This window comes from Heterocephalus glaber, unplaced genomic scaffold (genome assembly GCF_053883595.1).
Source record: "Heterocephalus glaber isolate CG9 unplaced genomic scaffold, H.glaber_assembly_v1.0 deba00001670, whole genome shotgun sequence".
Classification (NCBI taxonomy): domain Eukaryota; kingdom Metazoa; phylum Chordata; class Mammalia; order Rodentia; family Bathyergidae; genus Heterocephalus; species Heterocephalus glaber.
The window spans coordinates 437,473-463,203 of NW_028258408.1; the positions used below are offsets into that span (position 1 = coordinate 437,473).

Below are 25,731 nucleotides of genomic sequence, written 5' to 3' on the forward strand. Positions count from 1 at the left end.
GAAAGTGGTTTTGTTATAGGGATGGCAGTGTTGGTTCAGCATTGGAAGATCCACCCCTAAAAGTCATCATTTTAACAGAGGAAAGGAAAAAGCCATATGATCCTGTCACTAGTTGGAGAAAAAGTATTGGACTAAATTCTACAGCTGTTCATGGTAAAAGCTATCGGGAGACTAGAAGTAGAACAGAACCTTCTCAACAGATTAAAGACATGTACTCTCCATACTTCCAGCGAGAACGCCTTATATGAATGGAGAAGATACAATGCTTTCCCCTTAAGGTGGGGAACAAGGGCAGATATGCTTACTCTTTATCTGTCCATTAAACTTTGAAACCTAGTCCCCACCAAAATAGTCTGGCAATAAAATGACACAATTAGGATAGGATTGGCAAGGTAGAAGCAAAATCTTTATACGTAGATGAAATGATCGTCTACAGAGAAAATACTAAGAAATCTCTAGGCGCCCCTAGAACTTGTATTTGAATTTAGCAGGATTAGAAAACATAAGGTATATATAAAAACTCAGGTCTGTGTATACTTGCTATAAGTGAAGAATTGGATATTGAAATTTAAAAGTTATGTAGGAGTACAAAGGACCTGGAAAAGTTAAAAACAAAAACCCAAAAAACAAAAACAGTGCTGAAAGACATTTAGTACCTAATTATAAGACTTCTTCTAAAGCTACAGTAATCAAGGCAGTGTTGTTATAAGGAAAGACATATAGATCGTTGGAATAAAACAGAGAATCTAGAAATAGAACCACACATATATGGTTCACTGAGTTTTGAAAGATTATTTAACCTTAGCATTTTATAGAATATAAACTCAATTCAAGAGCCGAGGAAGAGATAGTGTTTTCAGCAAACGGCACTAGAACACCTGGTATCTGTATACAAAAAATTAACCTCAACCCTTTATTTCCATACATGAAAATAACTTGAAGGGATCTATGAACCTAAATAAGAAAGCCTAAAAGTATAAAACTTTAAGAAGATATTATAAGGGAAAATGTTTATGAATTCAGGGTGGGCAAGAACTACCTAGGATACAAAAGACATGATGTACAAAAGAAAAAAATTGATAAATGAGATTCCATCAAAATTTAGAACTTTAAATGACATCATTAAAATGAAAAGTAGTCCTTAAACAGACGATATTTACAATGCATATAACCTATGACCAGAATATATAAAGAACTCTTATAGCTCATTAATAGACAACCCAATTAAAAAGTACACATAAGAAGATGATAAATAGCCAGTATAGCACAAGGAAAGGTGTGCAACTAGAATCAGAAAAATACTAATCAGCACAATAATAAGATTGAATTATACACTCATTAGGGAGATGAAGTTAAAAGTTTTAAAAGCCTTGTCATGACTTTTTCTTTTTGTTGGACTCTCCTCCGTTGTGTTTAACTTGTCACGCCCAATGGATTCATTCAGCTGGGTTTCCTGGGGTTGTGATCCTCATTGTCTTTTCCTAGGGTATTGTCTAAAATTTTTTGGAGTGCTGGTTTGGTATTCACGAAGTTCCTGGGGTGCTCTTTATCATGAAAGTATCTTATTTCTCCATCAGTTTTGAAAGATAGTCTTGCAGGGTACATCAATCTGGGTTGGAGGCTGTTTTCCTTTAGGGCTTGAAATACATCACTCCAAGCTCTTCTTGCCTTGAGGGTTTGCATTGAGAAGTCTGCTGTGATTCTGATGGGCTTTCCTTTGTATGTGATTTGTTTCTTTTCTCTCACTGCTTGTAAAATTTTGTTCTTCCGTTGGATTTCTGGAATCCTAACTATTATATGCCTATGTGTAGATTTTTGTTTTTTGACCAAGGCTATTTGGAGTCCTATATGCCTCACTTACCTGTATGTCAAGTTCTTTTCCCCTCTTTGGGAAGTTTTCTGCCATCACTTCTGTGAACATTTTTTTTTATGTCATCTGCACACTCTCCTCTTTCTTCATTGACTCCAATCAGTCTTAGGTTATTCTTCTTTGCATCGTCTAGCAGCTGCTGGATTGATTTCTCCTGTTCCTTTACAATTTTAAAGCAATTTTTCTTTTCCTGGTCACTAATTGCAATCTTTTCTTCTATATCTGAAATTCTATCCACACATTCGTTCATTCTACTGTGCAGACTTTCGATGGAATTTTTAATCTCCTGGAAATCTGTTTGCATCTGTTTTATGGATTCCATTTGTTTCCTATGTTGGGATTCCATTGCGTTCCTCAGATCCTCTATTTTTTTATCTGTGTCCTCTCTAGATTCATTAATCATGTCTTGCACCATGAGCAAAATCTTTCCTGTTATCTGAGTAATTATTTCTGATTTCATTTTTCCCAGATCCTCTTTTGTTGCCAGTTCAGAGAGTCCAGGTGGTTGAGTATCAGATTGTTCCATCTCGTTTCCCTTTGGGGTTGCTGTAGGTGATCCGGAAGTCTGTTTTTGAGTGTTATTGATTTCTTGATGATAGCCATTCTTTCTGGAGCAAAATGGAATCTCAGTATTATAATTTGGATTCCTCTTATGGCCAGTGATGTTGAACATTTTTGTGTATTTATAGGACTTTTACATTTCTCCTATTCATGTAAGTTGCCCATTTTTTGATTGGGCCTATTTTGGAGGGTGTTTTTGGAGTTCTTTATATGTTCCAGATGTCAGTCCTCTCTCCAGGGGGTCCTTGGCAATAAGTTTTTCTCATTCTGTAGGTTGCCTCTTCACTCTGTTGGTTGTTTCCTTTGCTGTGCAGAAACTTTTTACTGTGATATGATCCCATTTGTTGATCCTCGGCATTATTTCTTTTTTTTTTAGAACAGTTTTTATTTGTGAGATGCTGACATTATAAAGAAAATAAGCAGAATAAGGAAGATGTCACTCTTGAGCTTGGAGCCTAAATTCTAGTTGAAGGTATGACACAGACGGTTAATACAACCACACACTTGCAGCCATCTGTAAAGGTTCAAAGTGTATTTCACATGCTGGCAAATCAAAATTTCTCAATCCTTGATTTCCCTCACACTATGGTAAGAACACTGAATAAGAGAAAGAAGCATCTTACGGTTTTGAGGACCCAACTCAGAGGGGGACATTCTGACTTCATTGTGGTCTCAAGCTGAACAGCTGCACCCTTGTTCCTTGAGTAGTGCTCTCCAGCAAAGGCGTCACTAAAATGATAACATCTTGAGAACTGCAGCATGGTGAGACATGGTCCTGCACACTCACTTATCGCTGCTGTATTGCTGGATATCTGCAATCCACTCCTCACACAGGACCATGATCTCAACTCTTCTCAAGTGAAAATGTTTGTGTAAACCTTCTTTAAAGTAGGGTGAAGGGTTTCAGATTTTTTTCTAGCATGGCCCATTTAACCGTTGCTTGTCAAATGTTGCCATCATATTCTCTAGAACTCTGGGTACCAGTGGGAGTGCCTCTAGACTGTTCATATCCTGGTTCATTAAAGTAAGGCTCAGCTACTAATATAAGGGATGGACAGACACCAACATTTGCAAAAAGCCTGAGGTTTGAGGATTCCACTTTTCTTCTGGTCTCCCATGCCATGTATTTAAGATGCTTAAACAAACCTTACCATCATCGTAAAGGTTTGGATTGAATCTCACACTACGACCACCAGTTGTCTCTAGATTCACAAGAGGCGGTGAACTTGGATAATCTTGAGGAACGTACACATCAAACTTAAAGCAGCCATTTCCATAGGGGGTATCCGCTGGCCCTGTTATCAGAAGCTTCATAATGTCAAGTCGCTCCTCATCATAGCATACAAACACACTAGAGGACGATGACAGAGGCAGTGAGGTTGAAAGGGTCACAGCTTCCCGGGCAAGGTGGCAGGCTCTGGCAGCACTGTTTGGATGCATTTTTCACCTGAGACATGTAGTGGTAATTTACTTTAAAACCCAATTTCCCATACTCATCTTCAGAAACCATTTCAAATGTATCGAAGTCTAGTTTCTTCATAACTGCCACGTTTTACTTCAAGGGATTTTAATGCTGACAAAAGTTGGGGTTTCATAGCTGCTTTCTTTGAGTATTCACCTAGCTTTTTTTTCTTGATTTGCTTGCTGCAAACTGGTGGTAGCTGCATAAACTATCTCAACAGTCTTTTGGATATCTGGTACCAAGAGACTAAGTCCTTCTGGCTCTTGATCAGAGGCATCTGGCTTCACTCCTGTTTTAACATTTTCCCTTTTAGATCTTAAATGGTTGGTATACGTATCAACACAGGTCTTCATTTTCACCAGTAATGTACCGTCAGGAGTTTGACACTCTGACTGTTCTTCCTCATCACCATTTTCTGTAGAAAGAGGCAACAAGAACGGCACCATGGATGCACAGAAGCAAAAGCCTGGAGCAATTCCAGCAGAGCCCCATACAGTGGCACATGTCTTGCCGTGTCCAGAAATGTAAACCTAAACACTATTAATTTTTTGTTGCTGTTGGTTTTTTTCTTGTATTAAATTCTTTTATTGGTACATTGTAGGTATACAACACAATTACATTTCTCATCGGGAATTGTACCTTTATATAATGCGTCTTGGTTCTTATTTTTTCCCCATTCCTAGACCTCCCTTCATGCCCTGTTGCTGTTGTTTTTGATTTTTTTTTTTAAGCTTGTGTGTCTGGTTTATTTCACTCAACATTATATTTTCCAGGTGCATCCATTTTCCTACAAATGTCTCAAATGTGTCATTCTTTGTACTCCAATAGTATTCCATTATATACAGATAGTATATTTTCTTTATCTAATTGTCTGTTGATGGCTGGAAAGCAGCTACTTTTTAACTTTTCATCAATAAAACCTATCACAGGACCTGGTGTTTTTGATTTTTTGAGGCAGGGTCTGCCTTTGTAGCTTAGGCTGGCCCTGAACTCCTCAGTATTATTTCTTGTGCCATTAGGGCTCTGTTCAGAAAGTCCTTGTCTATGCCAGTGTTTTCCAGGAGATTAAGCATTTGTGTTTTAACATTTAGGTCTTTTTGGTTTTAGTGAAGTAGGAAACTGTGAGAACTCTAAACAGACCACTCTTAATATGAAGATAGGAGCAAAAAGTGGTTTTTAATGTCAGCAGCTCAGCAAGTGACTCCTGTCAGTCTCAAGAGCCTCAAATAGAAGTTTGCACTTCTTTATATACCTCTTTTTATATCTATGAAGCTTAATTCCATTGGAGTTTCCCTGGGGATATAGCAAGCAGGATTTACACAAAGCAGAACAGTGGAGTAGGGGGCCAGCAAAGAGCTTTGGCGGGACTTTCTGAGTCTGTTACCCTCCTTTGGTAACAGAACACAGATGTTGTCATGGCTACTCGGGTATATTCTACAAAGAGCACAGTTTCCTAGTTCACCCATAGTTGCCTAATAGCACAGCTAACTTATAGTTGCCTAATAACACAGTTAACCCACACTTGCCCAATTCCATACGGAGGGGTGGTTTCCTGTCTCATTGATATAGTACATAGTGAGACATATGGATCTAGATTCAATTTTCTGCATGTGGATATGCGATTTTGACAGCACCATTTATTAAAGAGGCTGTCTTTCTTCCAGGGTTTGTTTTTGGCCCCTTTGTTGAAGCTCAGATAGTTTAATGTGTGTGATGCTGTTTTTGCTCCCTCTGTTACATTCCATTGATCTACATTTCAGTTTTTATGCCTGTGATATACTGTTTTCATCACTAAAGCTTTGTAATATAAATCCAAACCTGAGATTGTGATGCCTCCTACCTTGCTAGTATTACCCAAAATTGCTTTTGCTCTGCTGGGTCTCTTCTGGTTCCATGTGAATTTTAAGATTGTTTTCTCTAGATCAGTGAGGGAATGCTGTTGGGTTTTTTTTTGGGGGGGTGCATTAAATCTATATGTCAGTTTGGGAAGTATAGCTGTTTTGACTATATTGGTTCTGCCTACTCAGGAGCATGGGCTATCTTTCCATCTTCTTTTTTTTTTTTTTTTTTGCTTCCACTTAAATTGCATGTTTTATTTCTCCCAATCCCAGCCATAGCACAGAAGCCCCATCATATGCATCCCAAACCAGTTTTTAGTAGGTTGAGATTATGGGGACCCTTGTCAAATCAAGTGAGTGATACAAAGGGCTCCCCAAAGGCTGGGCACAAATGTGTCTGCCAAACAGGTGGAAGTAAACAGTGCATTGGCCCCAATGCTTCATGACTCAGCTTGACATTGCAATGCAATTTGCATCCTTGAAACTGACAGTCTGGGGAGGGGTGTGAGGGAGTGAAGTGGAGATCGGCTCCTATTAGCTCACCCTTTCAACATTAAACAGAGGCCAGGAGAGAAATGGTTCTGACGTCTCACCACATATATTTCTTCTTATCCAGTCTAAGCTGAGAATGCCATGTAAATGGGTCACTGAGAAATGCAGCAATTTTTCTCCAATCAAAATCAGAAACAAACCAGAATGATCTCGCTTCTATTAACTTTTGAAGGTTTACAGCAGTTAAAGTATTTTTGCTTCTATGTATGAAGGTTAAAAAGAATCATTTCTTTCATAAAATACAACAGCAACCAATTTCACCATCAAGTAAAAGTAAAAACTGGGATTCTTTTTAAAATTAGTCCAAAGTGGCATTTAGGAACTTAGTTGTAGGCTGCTGCGCTGACACCATGACAAACCAAAGTGCAAGGCTGGGTCTGGTTTTGTTTCAGTTTTCTTTTCAGTATCCAATGCTCACAGATCAAATTCTGGAATTGTTCCAATTGTAAGGCAGGGATCTGTTTGGATTCCACCACAGGTATGCTCCTTGGGTTGGATGCTGGAGGTTGAGGCACATTTTGCTGAACTCATGTCAACTGTCTAGTAGTCATCAAGGTCAAAAAATTCATCATCTCCTCCTTGGTATTCCATTCCCTGGAAATCTACTTGGTACCACAAGATACCTCCAAGTCCACCAAATCCTTTCACAAATTGGGATCCTTCTTGTGACTTATCTGTGACAATTTCCAATGTAGCTCCAAATTTTTTCCTGTAGAAAAAAATCTGAATAATTTTTAAAGTATATTTTCCTCTTTTTTCTTTTGTTTTTCTTTTTCTTTTTTTTTTTTCTTTTTGGTACCAGGGATCAAACTCGGGTCCTTGTGCTTATGGGGCAGGTGGCGGAACCACTGAGCTAAATCTCCAGCTCTATTTTCTTTTTTTTTTAAGAGTAGGAAAAATTCATTGAGAGAAAGAAAACTTCTGTCTAAGAGAGACAGAAGTGGGACTGGAAATGGGTTGCCCCTCCATTTTATAGTTGTTAGCGAACCATTCCAAAAGGGGCATGCTTTCAATCAGATCATGTTCCTGTCCTGTCTCTTTGTCTGTGAAATGAGATTTATCCTTCTCTTGTTCTGGAGTTAGAGAATTTTCTCCTCTTCTGTGCCTTGGCAATGAAGAACATATCTCATTATATCCAGATTTTCATAGACTATTAGAATCTCTGCAGCTCCCATTTCCAAAGCTTTTAGTGTATCTTCAACTCCAAAACAGTACTTGCCTGTGTCCTGGCTAATATCATCAAAGTATCATCCTATTAATTTCTTCTCTTGAGTGAATTTCACATTGGAGAGGACTCCAGTAGATAACTCAATAGCTTGGTTGAATCCATTTTCACCATGATAGGATATATTGACAAACTTTAAAACTTTCGATTGCAATCTCTGATCAAACACATCAGATTGACTTAGTTCAGTTTTTTGTTTGGTTTTTTTTGGTACCGTGGATCGAACTCGGGTCCTTGCGCTTGTGAGGCAGGCAGCGGAACCACTGAGCTAAATCCCCCGCCCAACTTAGTTCAGTTTTAAAGTCAGCTGATCCAGCTAAAACAAGCCCAGCCACATTCACTTTGTCCCCAGAAATAAACAGTTGTACAGTAGTGTCTGCCGCTTTCTGAACATAGTTGTCACTTTTCCACTGGACAAAACACAAGGCTGATTGACCTCCTCTACCATGTTTCTTTGGAAGATTCATAGTGAATTTATGCAGGACTTCTCTTGTATTTCCTGGGAGTGTGCCCCAAAGTGCGCCACTACTATCTATTACAAATGAAGCCAAACTTGCTGGTGTCTGAAAGTAGTGCTGTAAGAGCCTCTGTATGGAATTTGTTGTCACACAGATACAATGATGTATTTATTAATCGGTCTGAAAGGCTCAAAGTCAATGTTGACTTTCTTTCCCTTTTCTTCTTCTGCTACAATTGTTCCACAGCAAACAATCAGACCATTCGGAGGTACTTTTTTTATAAAGTTTGAGTCTTTGTTGTGCAGATGTAATGTCTCCCAAGACTGAAAGGCGGTTTACTCGTGACAATGTTACATGCAGTTCCAAACTCATCTGCTAACATTTTTGCTACTCGTGAAATCTGGTCTTTGGGAGGAATGATCAATGATATCATGCTGGTGCCATTGCCTCGGGCCACCTTCAAGCTCTTAATGAGCTTCTTGATCTTCCAGATCTCCACGTTCCTGTCGGCAGCAATGGGGTCATCTGCCATCTTCTCCCCTCCTTCTCCCTAAAGGTCGAGTCCTGGGTGGCAGCAGCTGCTCCTCCCCAGCAGCGGACTCCACGGTGGCAGCTTTGACTTAGGACACCGGCTCCATCTCTCCAGGCAGCTGCATGTGTTGCAATTCTGCTCACCTGGGGCCTGGGATATCACTTATTCCATTTTCTGAAATCTTCAGTCTCTTTCTTCAGAGTGGTACAATTTTTGAGGTCTTTCACTTTCTTGGTTGGGTTTTTTATTTTTAATTAATTGTATTGGTACACTTTTGATATACATAATGATCACATTCATCATAGTAAAGGTTAATTCCTAAGTATTTAATTTTCCTTGATGCTACTGTGAATGGTATTGTTTTCCTAATTTCATTCTGAGTGAGTTCATGCTATTGATTTTTTTGTGTTGATTTTGTATCCTGCTACATTGCTCAAGAACCTTGTTATTGGAGCAGCCTTTCAATGGAGATTTTTAAAGTTGAAAGTAGAGAATCATATTATCTGCAAATAATGATAGCTTGACTTCTTCCTTTCCTATATGTATCCCTTTTATTTTTTTCTCTTGCCTGATTGCTCTGGCTAACATTTCCAGGATTGTGTAAAAGAAAAGCGGTCATAGTGGACATCCTTCTCTTGTTTATTTTAGAGGGAAAGCTTTCAATTTTCCCCCATTTAATATAATGTTGGTAATAGATTTTTCATAAATGGCTTTTATCAGATTGAGATAATGTCCTTCAATGTCTATTTTTGCCGGTGATTTAGCTTAGTGGTTTCGCCGCCTGCCTAGCAAGCTTAAGGACCTGAGTTTGATCCCCAGCACAAAAAAAAAAAAAAAAAAAAATATATATATATATATATATATATATATATATATATATATAGTTTTTCAGGGTTTAATCATGAATGGATGTTGGATTTCATCAAAGGTTTTTTTCTGTGTCTATTGAGGAAACCATGCTATTTTTTGTCCTTGATTCTGTTTATGTAATGAATTATATTTATTGATTTGTATATGTTGAACTCTCTTTGCATCCCTGGATGAAGCCTAAGTAGTCATAATGTATGATGTTTCTGATGATTTGTTGCATTCTGTTTGCCAGTATCTTGTTGAGTATTTTTGCATCTCTGTTCATTAGAGAGACTGGCCCGTAGTTCTCTTTTATGGTTGGAGTCTTGTCTGGTTTTGGAATCAGGGTAATGCCAGCTTCCAGGAATGACTTTGGGGGTATTCCTTCCCTTTGAATTTCATTAAAGAAGTTGAAGAGTATTGGTATTCGATCTTCCTGAAGTTTTTTTTAAGAATTCAGCAGTGAATCCACCAGGTCCGGGGCTTTTCTTAATTGTTAAGATTTTTATTACTATTTTAATTTTGTTGCCTGCTATTGGATTATTCAGGATTTCTAGGTCTTGTTGGTTCAGTTTTAGTAATTCATATATATCTAGGCATCTCTCCATTTCTTCTGAGTTCTCCAATTTATTGGCATATAGGTTATGACGTAGTTGGTAATAATACTCTGGATTTTGGCAGAGTCTGTTGTGATTTTACCTTTTTCATTTCTAATTGCATTGATTTGTGTCTTTTCTTTCCTTTTTTTGGTTAGATGGGCTAAAGATTTGTCTATTTTGTTTATTCTTTCAAAGAATCGGCTCTTCACTTCATTATTTTTTTTGTCTACATTTCACTTATTTGTGCTCTAATCTTTATAACTTCCACCTTTGTACTAGCTCTGGATTTAGATTGCACTTTTCCTCTAAGACCTTGAGGAGCATCATTAAGTTATTTATTTGGGCTCACTCTGCTTTTCTGATGTAGGCATTCGCAGCTATAATCTTCTTCTTAGGACTGCTTTCATTGTGTCCCATAAGTGCTGGTTTTTTTATTGTATAATTAGCAAATACATGCAATAGAATTGCCCTTTATTATTTCCAGAGGACAGCAGCCATTCCAGATGAAAGGTCATATAATCTTAACAGCTAAATTTTACCTCAATCGGATAATTTACTATGAGAATGGTTTTAATTAGCAAAGGGAAAAATCACTTAAGGTAATGAATCACAAAATCAAATATTGTTTTGTTTCAATCACTTTTAGGATAATCTTTCTGGCTTTGAAATATCAAATACTATGTACAAAAATATTTTCATATGCATTTAATTTCTTGGAAGAAAGGGAGAAATATTGGTTTTTCCTGAAAACTCAGTGATAAGAGTTTTTACTAGCTTAAAAATATTTTACTATAATTGCCTTCAGAATTATTAATTTGGCACTATGAAAAATCAATTGTAACTATATTGTAGAACAAACAATAAGAACACACAAATCTTTAAAAATTACTAAAACCACTTTGCTCACTTTAAATTTATTTAAAGATGCTATCTCTCCTAATTTATAGACATCTTAAGAATTCTTTTAAATATTTAAAAATTTTTCATAGTATTTTTCTTATGTAAATAACACATTAATAAGTATATACTGAGTGTTTGCTCAGTGATTAGTGTTGCTATGTGATTACAAGCAATTGAGTTCAAAATGCTTACTTTTTCTTTTCAATCAGTGTGTACCCATTCAATTCATTCAACAAATATACAGTGAGCATACAATATGTGTGTATATATTAGGCACAAAACATTTTATTTGCTGTAGATGAAAAGAGACTAATTTTTTTAAAGTCCGAACAAAAATTTTATTCTCTATACTTAGTCCAGTCAAAATTTCAGCATTGATTTGTTACTTTAAAAGCACCGTGCGTTAGAACGCACAAATGTTAAATGATATATAACACTAATTAATACTGTGACATGTCTATTTTAATGTCTGCTTTTGTTTTCCTCATAGATATGAAAATATCTTCTATAATTAATCATAGTATTAGCTTATTACCTTAATAGTATAGTTATTTTATAAGGAAGTTGAGGATAGGTGAATAGCAACAATTGAAATGAAAAACTAAATAATATTTTCCTAAGGAAGATTTAGAAAAATTCTATTTTTAAGGTAATCTGAAAAACATACAGATATATAGATATATGCACATAGAGACACACTTAAATAATCCACTCAACTAATATCAATTAAAAAATTTAGAAAACATAAGTCTAGTAGTTGAGGCAGAGAATGTGGATCTTCTGCCCTAAATTCTTTATTATTCTACAATCAATATGAATCCTTTTTTATTCCTTATTTTACTGTATGTGTACACACACACACAGAGTGACACAAAATCAGACCATTTTACACAGCAGCATGAAAGCTGGCATTTAAGAAACTAGTATATTTATTCTTTCATTTGCTTACCTGTTTTGTTTTGTTTTGTTTTGTTTTGTTTGTTTTCTTGGTACCCAAGATCGAACTCCGGACCTTGTGCTTGTGAGACAGGTGGTGGAAGCAGTGAGCTAAATCCCTGGCCCTGCTTACTTGTTCTTCATACTGGTTAAAAGAATCTAAAAAAAAAACAAAAAACCCCAAAACTCTCCCAATACTCAAATATCTAAACTATAACCCAACAACTTAGGTTTTGCATTTGAAAAATCAGGAGTTCACTTACCTTTTCCTGACAATGAATCACAGCAGTTCTTCACTTAGCACAGCACCTGTTCTTCATTTAATTTTGACGAATGATTAATTCTACAATTTTCAACCATCTTCTGTGCCAGGAAAGTTACATGTGTTGTCATACAGACACTTCAGAGAAATAGTGCAAGTATATCCAACGCAGATATTATAAATATTATAAAGGTACACGATAAATTCAATAATACTACTTTAAAATATAATTTATAGATTATACAGTGTAATGCACTTGGCCATAGAATCTTAATAATATAAAATGTTATTTATAATTAGGCTTAGAAAAACACAAGGCAATGATTTTGATTTTTTTTTGAGAGAGAGTCTCATAGTGCAGCTGGCCTTGAACTCACTATGTAGCCCAGCTTGCCCTCGAATTCGCCTGTCCTCCCTCAGCCCCTCTCCCCCATGCTCGGATTACAGGAGTGCGCCACCATATCCCGCTAAGCAATGATTTTGAATAGGACGCACAAGATCACCAAAGCCAACGTGAAACTTTTTCCGATTCTCTCGACAGGACTGCATATTCAAAGGTCCCATTTTAAAGCAATATTTCTGATGTAAAATATATAGTCTTTAGTCCTTATCGTATTTGAGAATCCATACTACCACAAATGAATCACTCACTGTCTTGACCTTGCCAACAACTGCCAAAGAAATTACGGCGGGGGGGGGGGGGGAGCCTCGCCCAGCCGGCCACTGAGACAGGAGCTGCCGGGTGAAGTCTCACAGACACCGAGCACACCTGGGCCCAGAGACGCCGGGAGGCAGGACAGAGCCTGGGTGTCACCTTCTGAAGTATTGGTATTGGGCCTCCTCCACTTGCTTGGTTGCGTTGGCAAAGGCGGCTGCTGAGAGGCGGCTGAACGTGGCGGCGGCTGAGAGACAGCTAAGAGGCTGTCAGGCTACTTCCGAGGACGGGGGTCAAACACCTTCACCTAAGGCGAGGACAGTCTGGAAGCCTGTGAGGCGGGGCAGTGACAGAGCTGTGGTTACCATGGCGAGGCCCGCGAGGCCGCGGTCCCGCCCACCGCAAAGGTCCCGCTCACCACAGCGGCCCCGCCCACACCAACTGTCGCCAACTGCCAAGATGGTCGCCAAAGGCCCCCCTCACACTGCTCCCTTGAGGATGGGAAAAGAAAGGGCAATTCTAGTCTGCAGAATTGAAATTTCAGGTCCCTAGCGGAAGGATCACAAGACAGAACCCAGAAGTACCCAGACGTGGCCACTTACCAAATTAGTGAGACCCTATCTCAAAAATAAAAAATAAAAAGGGCTGGGGATACAGATTAACGCAAAGGCCCTGGGTTCCATCTCCAGTACCACAGATGCAGACTCACGGGCATTAGAACTGTTACAACTCAATAATGAAAACTCTAACAACCTAATTAGAATGAGCAAAAGTTGTGTTCAAACACCTCATGAAAGAAGATATGTGCACCAGATAAAATGTACCTCTGTCTTTAAAATTCAAAGCATCTTCTTTATCAGTCACTATTTCGTTCTTATTGATAATACTCTGATGGGTAACCTATGGGAGAATTTTAATTTCTCAAATTGCTAAAATTGGAATGCCTTCCTTTTTATTATCCAGACCTTACTTTTTTTTTTTTAAGGCAACCGTGTCTCCAATGTCTTCTCCCCAACCTTGTAAACTTATCCATAAGGACCTTTTCTAATAATTCTGACGATATAAAATTTGTCCACACAGCCTTTTCCTCAGTCAATATCTTTTTCTTTTAATTCACCATAGCGAGGCCGACATACTTTAGGCCTTCATATACTATGCAACTGTGCTGCTGTTTTCTTTTCCTCTGGACTCTTGGAAAGATCCTCTCCTCCGGCTTGGGAGGCAGGTGAGAGGGCAGGGCTAAATCAGCAAGAAGACATCTGTTTCTTTTCTACTTCTTTTTAAACCGCTTTTACTGAAATATTTTCTCTTAAACTATCCCCCTCTTTATATTCAGGTAGCATGGGAGACAAAGGTAAGGGTGGTAGCACACAGGTCACTAAAGTCACATGTTGCTGCTTCTCCCTGGCTCCCACGCTTGGTTTCAGTGGTTTGGTTTTCTCTTTTGAGAGATACTGAAAGGTTCACCCTTTGTAGCAGCAGATTTCCTCTCCTTCCCAACGACAGCTGTTATCTGGGTGGCTTTATCTACAATCAAATTATTGTCTACCTTTGTAACTTGAAGAGGTGGCTTTGTTTTCGCCTTGTCATTTTGTATTGAAAGTTCCACTACTTGAGGGAGAAGGGGCACGCTCAGTTTATTTCTTCACGTCCTTCACATGGTTGGTTTGCGATGTGCTGGCTCCAGTTTCTGTGTCCCCTTGGTTGGTGTAGACGTGCTAGAGGGTTCTGCAGCTTCTGCAGCTGTCTCTGCAGCTCTTGCTTTTTCATTCTTGTTCAACTGGACGGCCAGGCTACTCTTCAGAGTCAGTGTGCTAGGAGAAATGCTAGAATGACGACTCTGGGATCTAGAAAATCTGTACCTGCTGAGAGACCTTGAATGCCTGGAGGAGTATGGACTTCTGCTTCGGGATTTCACAGACCAACTGAGCACCTGGCTGTAGGGGGTGGGTGAGCGGCGGCTCAGAGGGCCCGCAGGGCGCTGTGCGAGCCCAGGCTGGCATGAAGGCCCGGCCCAGGGACTGAGGGAGCGCAGTCTACAGCACTGAGCTCTGCTCCACCTTGTCGCGAGGGCCTGTGGCGGCTCTGGGTAGGCGGACGGCGGCTCCTTCCCACAAGCGCGAGCGGCCAACACGCACCTTGGAGTCGGGCTCCGTGCGGCTGCCGCTGCTGGACGTGGCCGTGGCCGTGGCCGTGGCCGTGGCCGAGGCGCTCTAGCGGCGACGCCCGCGGATGCTGCTCCGCTTGCCCTCTCGGGGGAAGGGGCTCGGCGCCATCGCCGTTCCGCCCGCGGCCCTTGGAGGCCTCGCGGTTGCGGGCGCCCTCCCGCCCTCGGTATTGGCGGTGCCGCTGCCAGCTTGGCCGCTGCTGCCAGGGCGCTGCCGGCGGGGCCCGCGCTCCGAGTCCTCCGCGCACCTCGGCCCAGGCGACCGCACCGGACTCCCGCCCGCCCCGCGCCGGCGCCCCCCAGCGGCAGCTCCAGCTCCCGCCCTCTACTCCGCCAGCCTGCCCCGCCCTCGCCGCGCCGCCGCCCTCCTTCCCGGGTCGCGGGCGAAGCGCCAGGTCTTCTGCCCGGCCTCAGGAGGACGCGGAGGCGGCGGCGGTCAGGGGGCCGAGGCCAGGAAGAGCAGGGAGCGCGGCGTCGAGAGCAGGAAATTGCCGCGCTCCTCCACCTTCTTGTCGGCCCAGCTCAGGCACCCGCCGCTCCCCAGCGCGGGGTCGCTGCTGCTCCGCATCGCCCCGGGCGCGGCCGCCTCCGGGCGTAGCTCACCCAGGGGCCATTCCCGGGGCGGCGGGGTGACGGCTGCGGGGAGACTCGGCAGGGCGGGGCGTGCAGGGTCCTCGGGCGAAGCAGGGGCGGGCCAGCGGCTCGGCCTGGCTTGACGCGGAGGTGCCCTTGGCTGACGCCCCCTCACTCCATCGCCCCGAGGCCCTGACGTCCCGTCTCGGTAGCTGGAGACCCCAACTGGTCTCCGCGTCGTCGACGTGCTCCTCCTCCCAGGGCTGCACTGGCGGCGGCGGGACGGCCCCGCCTCTCGCTCTCTCAGTCCTTCCACTTCTCCCCTGCTACCTACATCGGTCACTCAAAAAAACACGTACTCATGCTTCAGAACCCAGTGGGCACACTGCTATTTACAGATTGCCTTTTGTGACTCTTTTGGACAGTTGCTCACACTATTTTTCCTTTCCTTTTCTCCTCCAGGGAGGTTCTGCCACTCTGTCTCTCAGTCTCTTCTGCTCAGCCTCCCTTCTGCCCTAGTGGGACCCAGTGTCCAGGGACTGCGTCATGGGTCTTGAATCCCTGCATCCTACAAAGCCTGCCACACAGTCAGAGCTCAATTCATGGTGACTGATATGGAAGTTTCTGTTCCATAAAGCCTGGAGGCTATTTACTGCTCCTGACCCCATCTCATTTTAGAGTAGCTCAGAGTAAACCCCACCCATCATCATGTAATATGAACACGCACTAATACAAATTGAAAGAGGTCGGATTTATTTAAACATATTTTAAGTGATCAGTTTATTCCAGTGGTTCTGTTTGTGTGTGAACTTCCACTTAGGCACCCAGAGGCCCACTGTTTGGTCTGGGAGCTCCCAGATGCAGTCGAGTAAGGAGCATGACCGTGGAACAGTGCGTGGAAGAGGGATGGCAAAATCGTCCGAGGACAAACTGGCAGCTGTATGTTTTAGCCTCCTCTGCGCACTGCCCGGGAAAGGGATTCGTAGCCCCTAGAAGTGGGATGGATGAGAATCACCCACCTCTCCCCCTTTCCCAAGAGGGCAAGAAGAGGGCGTGGTGAGGAGGTGCAAAGCTCTTAGGCCCCTTCTCCTCACACCCCTTTGCTCACTCTTGGGCCCCTGAGGAAGGACTGTCCCATTCTGCTTCAGTGTCCTTCTGGCACCCGAGATGACTTCGTGACTTGGTTGTTCTGTGATCTAAAGAGACTCATCCCGTGCTCCAAGAATGGAGTTCAGGATGCAGAAGAAGGGACACTCAGTTCAGGGAAAACTAACCGGAGGTATGGATGGACTCTTTTTTTTTTTTTTAAACGTGTTACACCAGGGAAGAAGCTTGCAGAAGTGCCATACTTCTGTTTAGACTCTAACGTCACCAGTCTGGCTGCCCAGTGAACTGGCCGATCAGTCTAGGGAGGAAATCAGCTGTGTGGAGCACTTGGAAGTGACCTGGTGAACCCCTTCTGTAGCGAAAGTGGGAGATTTGAATTTCAGACACTTCCACAGCCTGCTCCCGGTGGACAAGAGCCCTGAAATTATTTCAGCACCAATTTAAACTACCACTTTGCTCTGTGGCCTGGGGAGACTCACATATGCCTTATCGCTTACACTTCTGGGGACAGGAAATTGAAGAGTCGGGCAGGGAAAAGGTGGAGGTGGGTGCAGCATGTGTGTTCAAAATGCTTCTCCCCTCAGAGAGCGTGAGAGTGTTGGGATTCCTTACCAGCTTTGTAGCACTGTCCTGAGGGTGGGGTGGGAGCCACCATGGGCCTAGGCTTTTCCTGCCTGTTCAGTGTGAATACTTCCTCAGCCAACCCAGGCGTAGGAGCCCCTAAAGCTGTTTCTGATGTTTTCCAGAGAACCCAGGCGTGTTTTATGCGGTGCACTTACGGTGAGGGAAAATCCAAAGCCTAACTAAATTCCACCCACGGTGCTGCTGACTTGCATCCCATGAGGACTGTATGTGATACTGAAATTGTTGGAGGGGGCATTGAAAACAAATAGAGAAAAGACAGACGACAGTGAAAGTGAGATAGTTGCTGTTCTTTTCCTTATGTGAAATGCCAAGTCCTGAAACTGTACTCTCTATCGATTCAAATCAGGTGGTAATGTTTCAGGAATTCAAGAGACTGGGGAGACCCAGGGACTGAAACAGGAGGACTTTATTTCAGGTTGAAGGTGTACACCGGGCTCAACGGACTCCTGTCCAGGGGAAGAGCGATGGACAAAGACAAGTTCCAGCTTTTATTCATTTTGTGGAAGGGAGAGGTTTTCCTAGTGACATATAGCAAGCGATCTACCGTAAAGACGCTGTCTCGTGACATATATGGAAACAGAGTTTGATGAACCTTGTTTAGGGGACATAGTTGTCAATTTTATCCGTGCCACAATGAGAAATTACAGCTACAGGGAAGACGGGGTTGTTTGGGAGGAGGGAACCTCCCAAGGCTGAGAACCACTTGTTTGTCTTTAAGTTCTCCTGCTTCAGCAACTGTGCTTGATCGTGTGGACTGGTGTCCAGAGGTGTGGGTGTCAAGTCACCCTGCACATCGGGGCCATGCTCACTCCCTCACTGAAGGCACCCTGGTGGGGAGATACACATCGAAGCTGCTGGGATCATCTTCCTCATGCAGGGCGTACAGTTCTACAAATTCACTTATATCACCCGGAGTGTGGGCCCAAGGAACATCCAAATCCCCCATACACGTATCCTGGACGTTATCATGCGGAGTGTCCACTGCTGAACTCAACACAGGGGCTCCATCTCTTCTGGTGATGTGGCTCTCAGAGGGCTCCTGTGGATCATGGTTGCCGTCATCTGAAGATCCAGCAATTGGTGAGGCATTCGTCGCAGGATTTTGTAGTGGGGGCTCCTTCTCTTCCAAAACCTGCTGTGTGGATGTTCCAGGTGATGCATCTCCTTGCACTTTTAGCCTGATTTTCTTCTGTTTCATCCGCTGGTTCTTAAACCAGTTCTAAAGGGAGAAGAGAAACAGGATAATGAAAATGGATGAGTCCAAAGATTAATCTCCATGTTCAACCTAGGAAGTGAGGTTCAGGTGTCTGAAAGGTAATCTCCAATGGCTTCAGACTTCTCTGAACAGGAAAGTTCTTTGTATCCTCTGCTGTTCTGGGTCCCATTAGGTCAAGTGGGGGGCGGGGGGGAGGGGCGGTGAATGGGTTGTAGTACCAATGGGTAGAGGAGGATGGAGCACTCAAACTCTGAATGAAGACAGATTAAGTAAAGGGGCTGGGTGTGGTCCTGTATTAGTGATTGCTCAAGGTTTCCCGAGAAAACATCCAAAGTGTGAGAGCAAGAACGGGAGTGTAGCTTGGCCTGCCTCAGGTTCATGCAGGGATTTTGCCTCGAATTTCCTCTGGGAATTGATTTGAAGACGTCTGAATGACTGGGAATGTTCTGACTGAGCAGTATCTAGGTATCTACCTGGTGTACTTTGTAATCAAGATTCACGTGGTGGGTGTTTGTCTTCTATGTAACAGTCCAGAGAAGTGGCATATGCTTTAAGAGGTGGAGGCTGAGGAGAAGCAATTTAGTCTCAGAACATGGCTTTGGAAGGGATTAATGCCCATCTCCAGGAAGCAGGTTAGGACTCACAGCACTAGGCTAATGACAAGAGTGGGCTGCTCATATGGGAACCAACCCAAATGGCAGTATCTGAGATCCAGACTCAAAGGGTCCTATGTAGTGTTGTGGGCCAGGATGCAAATTCTGGCTCTTGTGTTGATTACTCTTGGAAGACAAGTCTTTTGGGTGAGCCTTCATCGTCTTCAAAAAAGTGAACATACCTGGGTGTGGTTGCAAAGGACTGCAATACCAGCACTTGGGAGCCTGAGATAGGAGGACTGCCTTGAATTCCAGGCCAGCCTGGGCTACATAGTGAGTCTGGGCTACACAATGAGTTCAAGACCAGGCTGAATTGGAGTGTGACCCTGTCTCCGGGGGGGGAAAAAAAAAAAAAAAAGACTGCGGGAGGTTCTAAGTCAGGTGCACTACCTAGAGACACACTCAGGCACCTACCTTTATCACCACTTCGTCAAGATTCAGTTTTGATGCCAATTCATGAATAGCATCAGTGTCTGGATGAGTGTTCTTCTCAAAGGTATCCATCAATACTGCCAGTTGATTTTGGCTAAACACGGTACGTGGCCGGCGAGTATATTGCTCCTTTTCTGCTTAGGGAACAGACAAGAGACTCACATTCAAGTAATATTCAGATGGCAAAGGCAAAAGATCCATGTTAAAAAGAAAATATCCAAATGTGAATTTCATGCCTGGGCCTGACCTGCCTGTCAAAGGCTTGGCCTAAAAAGCCCACCCAAGGACCCACTCCTCACCATCTTTCTGTGATTGTTCTGCACCTCCAGATCACCAGTACCTCATTGGGAGAGGATACAGTATTGGCACGAGAGTAACGCTGGGTTCATGAGGTCACATTGTTCATACAGTACTTGAGACACTACCATACTAACCCCTCGCACTCAGAGGTACTTTAAGACCCTGCTATTGATTTGGTCACTTATTAGCAGGATCGTTGTGGGGAGCAGCCATGAAGTTAAGTGACCTCAGAGTGCATCTTGATTCTCTTACCTACTGGCTCTGTGACTTAGGGAGTCACTGTACTTATATTTTTTGCCTTTGATTTTCAAATAGTAAAATGATCCCAGATAACTCACACTCTTTAGAAAGATATGAGTTTCCAAAGACACAAGTAAAATACAGTATTTGTGCACGATGGGAGTTTATACTACTGTTTAAAACGTCCTGAGGTCTTGTCATCTAGCAGTACCTAATGTCATGGCAATCCATGTTTTATGGACTATTTTACTCACAAGAGGCCTTTAGGTTTCACACACACAGCCGCACACACAGCCACACACACACACACACACACACACACACACACACACCCAAACCACACTGCCAACATGCTGCCTAATTCTCCCTCGGTGAACACAAATCATCCAATATGGAGATTTCTTAGCTTTTACTCCCTGTCTAGACACAGGGCAAACATTTATAGGGGACCGGAGAAAATCCTCAAACATGGTGCTGAAGGAGAGACGCAGAGACAGAGATTTACATAGAGAAAGAGAGGCTGAGATAGAAAAAGGAAAACGAGGAGCAAAAGGATGGCAGCAGGACTTTAAAGACAAATTTTGGTGAAGAAAAGAAAAGAAATTGAAAACATTACAATCAATATTCTTAGATTAATAGAATATATTGCAGTCATATATCAAAAATCTCTTGAAAATAAAGGAAAAGCCATTAGGACAGATGTTCTTGGAATTCAGTAGCTAAAAGTAAACCATTAAACAATAATAGAAGAGCTGAAAAAGAATGTGAAACAAGTATTGCCGAAGGCAGGCTAGAATAGACAAAAGCACGTTAAAAGACTGAAGAGACAGGAAAATACAACCTTGGTCAAAGATGGCCAAGAAATACTTGGAGAAATATTAGGCTGGCTGTGGATGTTCTCAGTGGTAGAGAGCTTTCTTAGCATCCGTGATGCTATGTGTTCAAATTCCAGCACATTAAAAAAAACAGCAATACTTGTGTGACTAAAAAGTATCTATATGCCTCAAGAGAAATTTCAGAGTGATGAGAGTATTATGAAAGAAATAACTTTTTAAGATTTGGGAAATAAAATGAAGGAGTCACCATTAGCAAGAATCTGGCCTCAGATAAACTCAGTGGCTATGACACTGCTGCTGCACAAAGCTCCACAGGAGTCTCCAGCATGAGACTGTCGAATGTCAAGGATGATAAACAAATAAACAGTTTGAGTTCTATTGCAAAATACCAGAATACTGTGTTTAGAGAAAATCCTGAAGCTTCTCACTGAAAACAGAATTTCCACACAAAGGAATGGTAGTTAGAATTCCAGTGGTCTTCAGAAGAGCATCACTGCTCAGCAGAAGACAATGAATAGAGAGCGATAATATTCTTAGAGAAACTCTTTCGACCTGGTGTTCAGCCTTATTTGTTTTTTTTTTTTAGGAGGAAAAGAGAGCGGGAGACTGCTCCACTGATTATACCCAGCACAGGCTGTAAGCAGTGCAGGCTATAAAGAATTAACCCTGAAATTGTCTTCTTTAAAGAAGTGAGTCCGGCTGATTTCAGAGTGACTCTTACCCAAACTCCACTGCCAGACATGAAAACGTCTCAACTGAAAAGACAGGCTAATCATTAACCACAACTTATATCTGTTCTGTTCCATTCCTAATGCAAGAATGCTTTGTCCCGTCTTTTGAAAGCCTTTCCTGGGTCAGTAACTACACTTGATCTTAGCCAAAAGGCCGAGAAGCCATTGGCTCGGTAACTTATCTCTAGCAACCACACTGGCCTCATCAGCTTTCCCTAGAAATGACAGTGTCACCAATAAATATCACTGGTTCTGGCTGTTTCAGTGTCTTTGCTTGCTCAAGCTTTAAACATCTCACGTCCTCATTTCACGTTGATTCTGTCTCTGAGTCTTTCTGCTCACCTTGGGTCAGAGCACCAAGCAGGAGATTGGGATCCTCTGCAGGGGTCCCCAGTAGAAGAGGATAAAGATGGTTTCAGATACTCATGCACTCAGCAGTCTGACCTCCCATGGAGCATTGAAGGAGCCCCGAGAGAAATCGCATCAACACAACACCATTTAAAGAGGGAAGCTGTGTGTGGGAGAAAAGGGAATCCACAGAGAGTAGCAAAGGGACATGGTGGGTTTTCTACCAGCACAATGACCCTGGGAAGGAAGCTGGGCAGGCTCCAGGATGACAGAGCAGCTTGAGCAGATGTGACACAGAGTAGCTGGAGGACATCTCTGTGGACTGAGCTCCTGTGCCATCTCCCAACAGGCCAGACCAGACCAAACAGGAGGCACTGGTGCTGAGGTCCACAGAATCAAAGTGAACCTCTAAGAGGACCAGTTTTCAAAAAGACCAGGAGATTCTACTCACCCCGAATCCACATAATAAGGAAGTTCTTTCTCTTTTAACCCCATGGAGTAAATTTCAAACAACCAATGCTGTGGTTTTTGTTTTGTTTTTTTCGGTACTGGGGATCGAACTCAGGACCTTGCCCTTGCCAGGCAGGCAGAAGCAGCTCTGTGCTAAATCCCCAGCCCCCAATCCCGTGTTTGTCCTTTTCCTGCCTTCTCTGGATTTAGCTGTGTCTTTAAGCCAATGTCCTATTCTCAGCTCAATGGAATGCTCATTCCATTTGACACAATAAGGTGTTCCCTGATTCCAGAATCACAGATAAGCGCCAATTCCATGTTTCAACCAGATGTGTTGTCATTTTGCCTTTTGACAGAGTCAATCGGGAAAATGCATTCAATAGACTACCTCTTCTGTTAGACTACCTGGGGGAAATACTGAATATGCTATGGGGAGACCTGGGAACTCATGCAGTCGAGATGAAGAAAGACACATCTTACATAAATAAGAAAAAAGGCAATTATTCACACCAAAAGTTAAGAAGTCTATGTTAAATAAATCATCCTTGTACAACTGACTCAACATCAACACTATTATACAAGTTTGGTCATGTGCTCCCAAACATTTTGTTCAAAGATGGTCCTAGGAGGTTATAACAGAGCTACAAATTTCTGTCATAGCTGCAATCCATGACTGTCATGCTGGTAATGCTGCTGGGGTAAACAGACCTAATGAGCAGCCAGTCACAAATAAAAGTATATCTCACACCGTGATGCAGAGTACCTACTGGATAGTGATAATAAAAGACTACGGTATGAGTTTTTGTTGCTGTTTTGGAGTGTACTCCTACTTACACCAAATTTGGTATATAATACGAGGCCATGTTACATACCAGCAGCAGCCTCCTGCATTTCATTTACTGCACCTCTTTTTTTTTTTTTTTTTTTTGTTACCGGGGATCGAACTCGGGTCCTGGTGCTTGCGCAGCAGGCAGCGAAACCACTGAGCTAAATCCCCGGCCCTACACCTCTTGATTCCATTGTTTCCTATTGGGTTAAATAGAACCCTATATCTTGTTCATACTCCTTAGGAGCAGTGGGCAATGCTGTAGGTATGTATGTAAGTACATAAAGCACAGGCTGGGCGAACTCAAACTTGTGACCCTCCTGCCTCAGCCACCCAAGAGTGGTGGGTCTACAACCTTGTACCACCAGAGTTGCCAGTTGTTCTACTCTGAAAATAAACTCATTTTTTGAACTTCTAAAAGAAAATATGCCTAGGGCGGTGGCCCAGGCCTCTAATCCCAGGGGGCTGGGGCAGGAGGATCACTGTGAATTCAAGGCCAGCCTCGGCTACACAGTGAGTTCAAGGCCAGAATGAACCGCTGGGTGAAACCCTGTCTCACAATAACACCAAAATATAAATTTTGAAAATAAAATTATATCTCTCTCCCCAGACAAAAACACACATTAAACCAAGTTTTATAAATACAATTATAAATAATATCGATTAATAGGGCAGCATCAACATTTAAAATCCCTAGACAAGAGAATTGATAAGCAAATAACAAACACAAGCCACTGACTGGAGGAATGTATTTGCAACAAACGTAAGATAGGAATTCTTAGTGTGTAGAAGGCAGCATGGGCCGGGGATTTAGCTCAGCGGTTTTGCCGCCTGCTGTGCAAGCGAAAGGACCCAAGTTCGATCCCTGGTACCAGAAGAAGAAGAAGAAGAAGAAGAAGAAGAAGAAGAAGAAGAAGAAGAAGAAGAAGAAGCAGCAAAGATTATTCTACATTTCAAGAAGCAGGAGAACCGCCATGAAGGCCTCACCCCTCACCTCTCACCTCTCACCTCTCACCCTGGTTTGTCCCCCGACAACCCCTCAGCCTAGCTTCCTCCCGCTCACTCTACTCACCGGGCTCTCTGGCGTCTTCCACCATGGCCGCTGAAGGACAGGGAAAGGGCTGGAACCTGCTCGTTCTGGAGCTCCTCACTTTATGTGCCCACTATGCTAGACCACCTCCCTATTTAAGCAAAACCTTGACGTACTCAGGCCTCCATCTTGACCCACCCTCATCAAACCTATCGTCACGCCCTACTAACAATCACCGGCCATAGCATTCTGACCAGAATTCAACCCCCCCCCTCCCCGCCCCGTTTCTCCAGAACCTAGGCCAGCAATAGCGAACCTTCGTGAGGTCGTGTGCCTAAACTGCAACTCAAAACCCACTTATTCATCGCCAAGTGCAGTTAAACCTGAATGCCGGGTTGTTGAGTCAACCCTGGGGCGAGTGGGCTATCTCGTGAACAGAGAAGCGCTGGGTGTCCGCTGCGGCAGGCGTGCCATGCGTTCACCAGCCCTGACCTAGGACGTGGGAACTGCTGTGTGTGGTACTGAGAGTGAAGAGCGATTCAGACTGATTCCTAGCTGGGCGTGGTGGAGCTCGCCTTAATCCTAGCACCGGGGAGGCTGAGGCAACGGGAATGCCGACAACTCAAGGCTGCCCTGAGCTACATAGCACGACCCTGCCTCAAGGAGACGAAAACCAAAACCAACAAAACTAAAGCCCCAAGAGACTGATTGCTGACCTCAAATAGCGGAGGAAGCTAAATGAAAGTCGGGCAGGTAGAACAGAGAAAGTGTACAAAAATGTCACTGTGGACACACGAGTAAATCAGCAAGGTGCCCGCGGAGAAAGTCAGTCAGTTGTTGAGGCAGACTGGGAAGGTGAGGGCGGGGCTCCCTGTGGGGGTTGGGGGGCTTGTGCTGGGGAGACGCCCAGGGGCCTGGGAAGCCGGGTCAGCTTGCCAGGGTCACCTTGCCACCCCAGGCGGCGACAGGTGGCCTGAGGGATCTGCACTGAGGACCTTGCAGTCTGGGTTAAAGAGTTGTATTGGGACCACTGGGAGTCCAGGGAGAGGGAACTTTATGCTGCTTTTTCGGGGGTCTCTAGCTCTGGGTGTTAAACCCACAGCCTTTGCACTGAGCTGTAGCACCAGCCCTATTTTTTATTTTTTATTTTGAAACAGGGTCTCTAAGTTGCTAAATTGCCCGGCCTGGTCTCAAACTTGAGCTCCTCCAGCTTCAGCCTCCCGGAGGGCTAGGATTACGAGCATGTGCCACCACACCCAGCTTGCTCTGTTTTTTGGTTTTTGTTTTTTGTACTGGGGATCGAACTCAGCTCCTTGCGCTTGGGGAGCAGGCAGCGGAACCACTGAGCTAAATCCCGGGCCCTGCACTGTACTTTTTAAAATGTGAACCATCTCTCTTGTTTCTTGGAACCTTTTTCTCCGTCTCTCTGTTCGTCTCTCTGTTCTCTCTTCTCCTTTCAGGCACCATATTTACTGATT

At 43.2% G+C, this 25,731-nt stretch overlaps 1 protein-coding gene and 2 pseudogenes across 1 annotated transcript; all 3 read right to left on the reverse strand.

Moving 5' to 3' along the window:
- Positions 1-494: 494 nt before the first annotated feature.
- Positions 495-9,304, reverse strand: LOC147822229 (eukaryotic peptide chain release factor subunit 1-like; annotated as a pseudogene).
- A 3,436-nt stretch (positions 9,305-12,740) lies between these two features.
- LOC147822230 (uncharacterized) lies at positions 12,741-15,185 on the reverse strand (annotated as a pseudogene).
- A 2,300-nt stretch (positions 15,186-17,485) lies between these two features.
- Positions 17,486-24,517, reverse strand: LOC147822231 (paired-like homeodomain transcription factor LEUTX). The gene is made up of 3 exons (XM_087197478.1): positions 24,296-24,517; positions 19,475-19,626; positions 17,486-18,410 (listed from the first exon to the last, which is right to left on the reverse strand). Exons 1-3 carry the CDS (start codon positions 24,318-24,320, stop codon positions 17,997-17,999), a joined length of 591 nt encoding a protein of 196 aa, XP_087053604.1. The 5' UTR covers positions 24,321-24,517; the 3' UTR covers positions 17,486-17,996.
- Positions 24,518-25,731: the final 1,214 nt, after the last annotated feature.